General features: G+C 36.0%; 1 protein-coding gene across 4 annotated transcripts in view; it reads left to right on the forward strand.

Annotated features, from left to right (window-relative positions):
• The window catches only part of USP9X (ubiquitin specific peptidase 9 X-linked), a 123857-nt gene that overhangs the window by 48999 nt on the left and 63908 nt on the right, over positions 1–10950 (forward strand). For 3 of the 4 annotated variants that reach the window (XM_024116453.3, XM_055081857.1, XM_024116451.3), the window contains 3 exons: positions 4217–4423; positions 5821–5957; positions 7122–7270. In XM_024116453.3, coding sequence (XP_023972221.1) covers positions 4217–4423; positions 5821–5957; positions 7122–7270 — 493 coding nt within the window. The remainder of the gene's footprint in view (positions 1–4216; positions 4424–5820; positions 5958–7121; positions 7271–10950) is intronic. The other variant, XM_024116452.3, reaches the window with a different exon arrangement.

The following is a 10950-nucleotide window of genomic DNA, read 5'->3' on the forward strand; positions in this document are numbered from 1 at the left end:
GGTTCGTGCCCCGGTCCGGGAAGATCCCACATGCTGCAGAGCGGCTGGGCCCATGAGCCATGGCCGCTGAGCCTGCGCGTCCGGAGGGAGAGGCCACAACAGTGAGAGGCCCGCATACTGCCAAAAAAAAAAAAAAAAAAAAAAAAAAAAGAATTCATTAAATCTATGAATGGTTCTTACCCAATAAGTACTTAAATGGAAATCATTAAACAGTTTCTTGTGTAAAGGAATTGACCATTGTTTTCTTTTTCAATGAGATCTTGATGTTCATTTTTATAAAAATAGTCCTCATAAATAAGGAATTTTTTTTTTTTAATTCAGTTGTCAATTTGGATTCCTTTTCCCTAGCAGTTTGTGTTTTTATTATAGGTTCAAGTGAACTGTAGGACTGCAGGGAAGGATTAATTGGTTGCAATGAAAAATAAAGAATCAACAGCAAGGACTACCAATACCTTAATAGTCTGGGGTGATATGCACAGGCAAATTGGAAATGTAATTCATGGACTTAATGGAAATGTAATTCTAAAGGTAGCCCAAGAGCTCCTACAGTCATATCTGCATTGGTGCCGTCATGCACTTTTTAAAGCCATATTGTGTAGTGGTCTCTGTCCAGTTACTAATGCTGGGTTTGTAAAAGCCAAGTGTTTGGTGAGTTTGTGGATTAAGAACACAAGATGTTATGGCAGTGTTCACAGAGGGGCATTCTGTTAACGACTGGCATTAGATCACGAAGATATCATGTTAAAAATAACAGTTATAGCAGTTATACTGACTGCTGGTGGGAACATAAGTTCCTACAACCACTTAGGAAAATAGTTCGGTGTTTCTGGAAAAGTGTAAGATTTTCATGACTTAATCGGTTTGACTTCTGAATATATACTGTAGAGAGAAATTCATGCATATATACACCAGTATACACAGTCAGCATTTGTGGCAGAATTATTTATAATAGCTAAAAATTGCTGTGTAAGATGGATAAATTGTGGAATGTTTATATAATGAAACATAACAATGAGAATGAGCAGATTTGAGCAGCTCAACCACAAGGGTGAGTCTAATAAAGAGAAGGTTGAAGAAAGGAATGAAGGCACACAAGAATTTCATATACCTTGATTGCATTAACATAAACTTCAGAAACAGACCCAGCTAGCTTCTGGAGTGCTGCTTACCATATTATTTTTGACCTGGGTAATAGTTACATAGGTGTTTACATTATGTAGTATAATGTGTATGTTTGTACCTTTCTTGATGTGTATTTCACAACTGAAGAAAAAATAATACCAATTACTGGCTTCTACCCAGGACCAATTAACTCTGAGTTGCTAGGAATGGGGCCTGGGAGTCTGTATTTTAAGCAAGATTCTCAGATGAATCTTAAGTACATTAAAGTTGTAAATCACTGCCTTATGGAAAAATTAAGTTTGAAGTACAACAAAGGCAGCTAAGGAAATAACAGAATTAGTTACGGTGGGTACTCTAAAGTTAATTGCCATTCATTGTTAATTTTGAGATGACTTATGAAATGATGGTACATGACCAGTGATGACCATGATGGGAGGAAAAAGAAGAGGTTGATTGTTACTACATTCTCTGGACCCTCCACCCCCTCTTATAAGAGTGGTCTAAATACAATAATAGTCTAAATATAAAAATAATTCCATCACCTATGCTCCCCCCCTTTGGATTAATAGATGTTTATTGAGCGCTTACTGTTTGGTAACAAGCACTGTTTTTTGAGGTGTTGCTAAAACTAACGTTCTTATGGAGTGTGTCTTGAAACTTTCTACTAAAGGTGATTCAAAAGAAGCATGAAGTCCAGGTCACTTTGCAGTTCTTCATAGAGTGCAACCAAATGATTTCAAAGCTTATTGATTAGACTTATGTACTTGCCTGGTCTAGCTGGTCTAGTTTTTCAATGTTTGAGTTCTAATTAAGTCTTCAAAGTGGTTATACCAGTTTACAGTCCCATAGAGATTTTCACATCCTTGCCAGCACTTGTTTTTGTCAGAATTTGGGATTTTTGACAGTCTGCTTGGTATGAAATGTTACTTCATTGTCATATTGGTTTTTATATCCTTGATCACTAATGAAGTTGAACATCTTTTCATATGTTTCTATTCTCCTTTTGTGTGTGTATGAAAAGCCTATTTAAGTCTTTTGCCTAATTTTTCCCTTTTGAGTTGTTTGTACTTTTCTTATTGATTCTTAGGAATGCTTGACATATTCTGAATGCTAGTCATCTTTATCAGTTCAAGTGTTGCAAATTGTGGTTGGTTTTTTTTTTTTTTTTTTTTTACTCACCTTATGGTGGCTTTGGATGAACAAATGTTTATTTTTTTAAGGAAGAATTTTTATTTATTTATTTGGCTGTGTTGGGTCTTTGTTGCTGTGCGCGGGCTTTCTCTAGTTGTGGCAAGCGGGGGCTACTCTTCATTGCAGTGCGTGGGCTTCTCATTGTGGTGGCTTCTCTTGTTGTGGAGCATGGGCTCTAGGCATGCGGGCTTCAGTAGTTGTGGCACGTGGGCTCAGTAGTTGTGGCTCACAGGCTCTAGAGTGCAGGCTCAGGAGTTGTGGTGCACGGGCTTAGTTGCTCCATGGCATGTGGGATCTTCCCGGACGAGAGCTCGAACCCGTGTCCCCTGCATTAGCAGGTGGATTCTTAACCACTGCGCCACCAGGGAAGCCCTGAACAAATGTTCTTAATGGATTCTCCTTTTCATATTTAATGATTTTAGTATGTGTCTGTTAGAGATAAGTACATGAAGAAAAACTTCACAATATCGTTATCATACCTAAAAACTAATAATTCCTTAATATTGTCAAATAGTGATGAAACTTCAGTTGCCTCAGATTATACCTTATTTTTGGAATTTGTTTGAGCTAGGCTCCATAGTTTGTAATCAGTTGCATATGTCTTTTAAGTCTCTTTGAATCTACAGTTCCCCCCTTTGTCTTTACTTTTTCCTTGTAAATTATTTGTTGAGGAAACTGGATTGATTATTGCTTTGCTGTGTATCAAAAGTATGATACAGAGCCTTTTTCGTTGTTGTTTTGCTAGAATATATCATATGTGGTGATGTGCTCTTCTTTAGGAGGCACATAATGCTTGCTGGTCTCTCTCTTTAAAATGTTCTTAATTGTAATAAAGTCTAATATTTCAGTCTTTTCTTATATCCCTAGCAGCTTTCTCTTATTCCTTTCATAATTTTAAGGGGTCTAGGAGGAATTAGAAGTATGCACTCCAGTTGACTTACGACATAGCCTGTATTTATCACATTGTAAATGTCTGAGTAATAATTCCATTGAAAGGATCCTCTGTAATTTACTTAATCATCCTTCTGCTATTTGCCGTTAGGTTGATTTCAGTTTATTTTCCAATAAACACTGATTATCAACTTTATACATACACCTTTTCTCATGTTGTTCAGCAACATCCCTGACCTCTACCCACCAGATGCCACCAGCCTGCACACATACCCCATTGTATAAACTGGGCATTTAAAAAGTACCATTTTAGAGAGGGTTTGTTTGTTTGTTTGTTTCCATTTTAGAGTTTTTAAATGAGTATTCTGTCTTCTAAATTGAAATAGCATTGTGTCATTTCTGTTCTGTGTAAGTCTTGGATAATAACAGACTTTGTTATAGACTTCTGTTTTTAAATGTGTATAATGCACATTGCTCTATAAAAGGCTTTTTTCATTTATTATGAAAATCTTTGTATATCAAGTTGTCTTTAACATCTTTTAATATAATTTTAAAGGTGCAAATGACAGACTGAATCTAAGGCAGTAGTTTTCAACAGGAGGCTGTTCTCCTTCCCAGAGATGCTTGGCAATACCTGGAGATATTTTTCGTTGTCACAGCGAGGAGGAGGAGTTGCTACTGGCTTCTAGTGGGGTAGAGGCCAGGGGTGCTGTTAAACTTCCTACAATGCACGTGACAGCCCCCCACAAAACTGGAAAAAGAGTTTTCCAGTCCAGAATGTTTGTAGTACCAAGGTTGAAAAACTCTGATCTACGGTATTTAACTGTAAATGGAGATTCTTTTGTTTTTCCTGGAGTTTAAATCTGTCCTATCTTATCGCTCAGATACCACTTGAATAATGCTGTGCTCAGCTGTGTTGTTTTTCTGCTGAATATAGTTTATCCAGTGACAATTTTAAGCAGTGACCAATAAATATGTGTTGTTTCCATATCATTTAAAAAAAAATTTCTAGGCCAGTTGGACAAATGCAAGTAAAAAGCAGCGAGAAAAGCTACTTGAGCTGATACGTCGTCTTGCAGAAGATGATAAAGATGGTGTGATGGCACACAAAGTGTTGAACCTCCTGTGGAATCTGGCCCATAGTGATGATGTGCCTGTAGACATCATGGACCTGGCTCTCAGTGCCCACATAAAAATACTAGATTATAGTTGCTCCCAGGTAAGGTTGTGCTGCCTTGCTCACTTTTTGTGACCCTTCTCCTTCACCATGAGGTTGGCTTAGATACAGAATAGTTCCAGGTTTTTCTGACATTGTTATTTTTGAAGTGATCTTCAAGAATTGATATACTTTGTTCATGTAAGTCCACCTTCCTCTTAGGTCTCTATGTCTAAGTTTTGTGCATCATCTAAAAGCAGTTTAGTCTTCTTAGTAGAAAGACGGTGTAAACAAAACAAGTAATATAGTGGTGGTAGTGTCAGATGTATGGTGCTGAAATACCAGTTTCAAATATCAGTAGATCATATAAGATATTAAAGTTGATTATGGACTTTAGAGGTAAGAGAAGTTAGGTTTTCTTTGCTTCTTACGGAAGTTAAGAAGAATTAGTAGAGCTTCCTAAACACTAAAACATTTAGTGCCTTCCCTATGAGCAGATCACACAACAGCTTCCCTGCATTCTAACTTGTAGCATGTGTATCTTTTAAATTCATGGTAAAATGAATATTGCTGAATAACTAATTTCCTACTTGTTAAAACTATTTCCTATACTAATGAACTGATATTTAGATAAGAACTAATAAGCTCACGTAGGTGTCGGTGTTTTTTTTTTTTTTCCACTACACTTGTTGTACTAGTAGTTCATTAAGTATTTAGTATACCAAATAGTAATAAGAACCTTGAGTTTAAATTATTTCATTAAAGAGAGACACAGACACAAAATAAAAATAATCTGTACTTAAAATTGTTAGGTACACAAACCTACATTTCTGATTATTATTGACTCAGGGAAGGAGTAAAGTAAATAAAGTATGAGAAGTAAAATATATCTGAAGTAATTTTGATTTTATAACATTAATTTTTAATTGCTTATACCTGTCTCTGTTTCTCTCCTTGTGTGTGAATTTATTTTTGGTGATTTTTTTTCACTCAGTTGCCGTACTATTTTATTTTCTTGGTAAAACATAAATTTTCAATGTTCCTTACTATGCTAAAAACAAACCCATACAGAGTAACAATTGGAGTTACATGTTATTGCTGGATTTTATTATGTGGTAGAATCTCTTAATACATTGGATAAAGCTAAATGTCTACCTCCTGGCAACTTAAAATCAAACTTTTCAGTGTGCTTAATACCTTTCTGTAGATATATCTGAATCCGTGTCATGTTGAGTTTTTATAATAGTGTTTTACTTTTGGGAGTTTTGGTAGTATATGTGGAATAAAAATGTACTTAAAAGCAGCTTTTTATTATTATTAAGTTCTTTACTGCAGTTACAGCATAATGTGTATGATGCTAATCTTATAAGAAAAGCTCTATTTTGTAATTCTCAAACTAATTTGAAGGTGGAATTCTCCTGAGTATTGACCTATATAAAACATTGAAATTGTTTTTTAAGGACCGTGACACACAGAAGATACAATGGATAGATCGCTTTATAGAAGAACTTCGTACAAATGACAAATGGGTAATTCCTGCATTGAAACAAATAAGAGAAATTTGTAGTTTGTTTGGCGAAGCACCTCAAAATTTGAGGTAAGGCTTTTAACAGAAAATTTCAATATTTTTATTTATGTATTTTATTGAAAAGAAACGGCATTGTCAGTTGGTGAAAGCAAGTTTTAAAAAAGAAAATTACAGTGGGGTGACAGGACGCTTACACATGGATTAAATTTGAACAAAAGAGGATTCCTTTATCATATCCACCTCTTTTTTTGATGAGGAAGTAAGACACAATTTAGTGCTAAGTATCAGAATAAAGATGATATTGCTTTCGTGTTATCTGTTCCAACTCTTATAACCAGAAAGTACAAGAACAGATTATTCCAGTAACTAAAGTTTGGCATGTAAGATATTTAAAGTCGTCTATTTAACAGAAATTTAGAAAAAATAAATCAGAAAAAAGTATTTTTAAACTATACCTGTCATCTTTCATCATTTGAACATACCTGAAATCTAGTGTTTGAAATTAACTTTTAAAACTATTTAAAAAGCCAATAGGTTTATTTTACTTTGAAAACTTCTGCGGTATGACATTTCAAAGTTAATAAAACATTAAAACATTGCAAAGTAAACCAATTGCGGAAATATAATGTCTGTAAGAAATATATAATACGGATTAGGGTAGATACAGGCAAAAAGGGAAACAAAGCAGGAAGGATAAAATGCAGTGAGGAATGAGATTGATAGATACAACACATGCCACTGAAATTGTCTGGCATACTTGATGGAAATAAGAGATAATTCTGTACTTTGAATGCCTAATAAAATTTTAACGAAACCACTTTCTTTGATTAAATTCTCCACTACATTTACAACATAATCTTTGTGGTGCTAATGTTACAAGAAATGTTTCTATTTTATAATTCTGGAAATAATCATGTAAACTTGTAAGTGCTTTGGTACTACTGTAGTATGGGAGAAGAAATCAGTCATTGATTTTCCCATAGTGTGAAATTGGAGAATATTAATGCATAGTTTTTGTATGAAGTAAGAATAGTGGAATTAATGTCTTGTTTTTGAGGCATTGATTATTTTCTTTTAAATAGCTTAATATTGTCATTAAAGAAAATAAATAACCCAAAGTTAATTCAGTTATGAAGGAAACCATTTTAAGTGTTTAAATTAGTATCTCAGAATTTAGATTGTATAAGCTCTTTCGATTACAACAGAGTTTAATTGCCTAATTATATTGTTAAGTTCTTCTCGTTTCAGTCAAACTCAGCGAAGTCCCCATGTATTCTATCGCCATGACTTAATCAATCAACTTCAGCACAATCATGCCCTAGTTACTTTGGTAGCAGAAAACCTTGCAACTTACATGGAAAGCATGAGACTATATGCTAGAGGTATGTATTGTAAGCTAACATGAACTGTGAAAAATAACAGCAGTTTCCCTTACCAGCATTTTTTTTTCATCAGTTACCTTATAAGTGACAACAAATGTATTTTTAAAGATGTGAGGTAGTTGATTTTATAAACTGTGTTCCTTTATGAACTTGTGATCCACTTTTACTCCCAAATCTTACACACTCAAAACTCCAGGCCAGTATTTCAAGGCTCTTTACTAAGTGCTTGCCTTACCCACTCTCCTTGTTAAATTGATTTCTTTTTCTTCCCTGCCTGGGAGCTCTGCCTGCCTATACTACAATTGGTTGTTACCTTCCTAGGTATGTACCTGACTCATTTTCATCCTTTGTTTCCTTACTACCACCACCTTTATCTTTTCAAGAAAACTTTTGTCTAAGTCTGTTCTTGGAAATACTATAGTTCTTTTGTATTCCTAAGTCCATGTCTCATAAGTTCTTCAGACTTTATGAATTAAAAGTTTATAAGAAAGAGATCCGAGGCTACTAGAATCCACATGTTTACATTGGTTTCAAAGTGTGAATTTGTTTTAACATGTTATGGTAAAGATTGCTGTGGTGTCAAGAGTCTGTTTTTAAGTGCTTGCTGTATGTGGAGCTCTGTTTCAATGTGCTTTTGCCCTCTGACAGTTGTGTCTGAGTCTGTGTGCTAGGGTACAGATGGGTTCTTAGTACATATTCCTCTGTCTTATGCCAAACTCATAGGCCCCAAAATAAACCCCAGAACTATCTTGTAGGTTTAAGTTTCTTCACATTGCCATGGAAAGAAAACTTTCTATTACTACAGAGATAGAATTGAACATAATGGTCACTGAACATACCACTCCTTTAACATGTTATAGTAGAGTCTGCAGAAGCCAATATATGTATTAAAAATGAGGATATTTCTAATACTCATTATTTGAAGAGTTAGAGTAGACTCTTGGCATTGTTGAATAAAATCCCAACCAAGGTGCTTATAAATCACAAGGTTTTTGCTTAACACTTAAGGTACATACATACATTCCCATATAAAACTCAGATAAACATAATTGAAAAACTAAGCAGCTCTCAAGATACCTGAACTGATTTTGTTGACTCTGTTCTTCCATTTACCACTCTGGGCCAGCTGAGTCCTCCTCGTTAATAGATTGCATAGCCGGTTTAAGCATCAGGCAACTGATAGGCACCAGGCAATAATCTTTCATCATTTCAGTCCTAAGTTCCATCTAAGTAGCATGATAGAATAATCAGGACAACATAGGAATGCAACCATATGATTTATGTTATATACCAAATGCAGACAAAATCTGAGAGAGGCAAAAGAGGTTTGCATGTAGTACTCCCAAGCATTCAAACATCTCGGCTCAGTTTAATGTAACTCACATTCTGTTATGATGTCACCTCTTCTTGATGGTACAAAGCCCTCACAGATGCCAATGCAGGCCTTCCCCCCAAATGAAGCCTTAATATAAACCACATGTGTTGCATTGCTAATTTTTACTTAATTTAAAGCATGTGGTATTTCATTTAATTTCCTTGTCAGAGGTTGAGAATCCTGCTCTCGAGGCTATCAAGAGATGATACACGTACAGTTCAGCCTCACTAGGGTTTTCTTTTCCTCTGTAGTCAAATTCTGCATGAGTCATTGCTTCATCTCAATTTCATGGACTGAATGTCTTCAGGCTTCAGTTTCCCCTTCTTATATTGTCTGTATCTTCACAAAGTAAGAGATGTGAATCTGCATAGTAAGATTGCCTAGATTTGAAACCTGACCTAACATATTAGGTGTATGACCTTGAACAAGTTATTTATGCTAGAATAATGCCTGGTACATAGTAAGCCCTTGAATTCTTGTTGCTACTGATATGTTCCCCTGACTTTATTGACACCATACCTTCTGTTCGTTCTATCTTTGATACCTTTTCTTCCTCTATTGTAGTAATCTTCGGATTAATACTGATCAGTCTCCAGATACTTAAATATGGGGGAGGAAGTAATTTTTAAAGCTAGTAAAATTCTCCTGTTAAAACAAACTTTTCACACCATTTGGAAATCGATCAACCACCGATTTCCAAATTTGCAATTCAAAAGTAAATTATGTTTTAGCCTCTATATAATAAGTGTTGCATGGATCCCATTAGGTATGAGACATTATTCAGCAGGATAACATCAGGCTTCTAGTTTACTGATATTCTCAATTTCTGATAAGTATTTCACCAGTATTATTTGTCCTGCCCATGTTTCATCTGTACTAGTATCTTAAGCTTGGGCAGGGGGAGGTGACGACATTTCCTCAATAGTATGGTCAGCTGATTCTGCCTCCTGTTTTAACGTTATTTAGATAAAGTAATGAACTTACTAAAATTATCTTCAATATTTACTCATGTGTTTTTATTGCCTTCAAGCATTGGTGCTTACCAAGTCATTTTTTTAAAGTTTTTTATATGCATACAACACAGTATAAAACCATCTCTCAGTTTTCACTTAAGGTTTACCTTATTGGTAGGATAGACTTTGTACTGACTTGAACACTTATAAAAGTTTTATTTACCATTTTTCCTGGTCTCTGGATAGAGTTGGAGGACTTGTCTTTATTGTAGATCACATTTTTGCATTCTGTCTTCTGAGGACTGCCACTTTTAGTTACCTCCTCATATACAAGGAAACCCCAATAAAATTCACAACTGATTTATCAGAATATTGGAGGCCAGGAGGCAGTAGGACAACCTATTCAAAGTGCCAGGGGCAGGGGAGGGATCTGACAACTAAGAACCTTACATTCAGCAAAACTGTCTTTCAAAAATGAAGGCAAAGTAAAGACATTCTCAAACGTTGCGATAATATGTTGCTAGCCAACTTGCCTTTGAAGAAATACTAAAGGAAGTAATTAGGCTGAAAGCAACTGACAGCAGACAGTAATTCAAAGCCAAGGGGGGCGGGGGGGCGGGAATAGAAGACCTGAGCACTGTAAACCCATAAACTACCTAAAAGATATCTGTAGAATACTCCACCCGAAAACAGCAGAATGTACATTCTTCTTAACATATACACAGAATATCCTCCAGGACAGACCATACTCTAGGCTATAAGCAAGCCTTATTAACTTTAAAAGCATTGAAATTATACAAGTAGGTTTTTTGTACGTGGTGGAATTAAATTATAAATTAAAAAGTAAATTTGGGAATTTCACAGGTGTATGGAAAGTATACATTCTTTAATAACCAGTGGGTCAAAGATGAAATGCCAAGTGAAATGAGAATATGCTGAGATGAATGAAAAAGAAAAAAATGTCAAAACTTATGGAGTGTTCCTAAGTTAGTGCTTAGAGGAAATTTATACTGCGGAATTCCTGTATTAAAGAAGAAAGAGGGGGCTTCCCTGGTGGCGCGGTGGTTGAGAGCCCACCTGCTGATGCAGGGGACGTGGGTTCGTGCCCCGGTCCGGGAGGATCCCACATGCCGCGGAGCGGCTGGGCCCGTGAGCCATGGCCGCTGAGCCTGCGCGTCCGGAGCCTGCACTCCGCAACGGGAGAGGCCACAACAGTGAGAGGCCTGCGTACCACCACCAAAAAAAAAAAAAAAAAAAATATTAAAAAGAAGAAAGAGGGCTTCCCTGGTGGTGCAGTGGTTGAGAGTCCGCCTGCCGATGCAGGGGACATGGGTTCGTGCCCCGGTCTGGGA

The sequence above is a fragment of the Physeter macrocephalus genome, chromosome 21, assembly GCF_002837175.3.
Source record: "Physeter macrocephalus isolate SW-GA chromosome 21, ASM283717v5, whole genome shotgun sequence".
Taxonomy (NCBI): Eukaryota; Metazoa; Chordata; class Mammalia; order Artiodactyla; family Physeteridae; genus Physeter; species Physeter macrocephalus.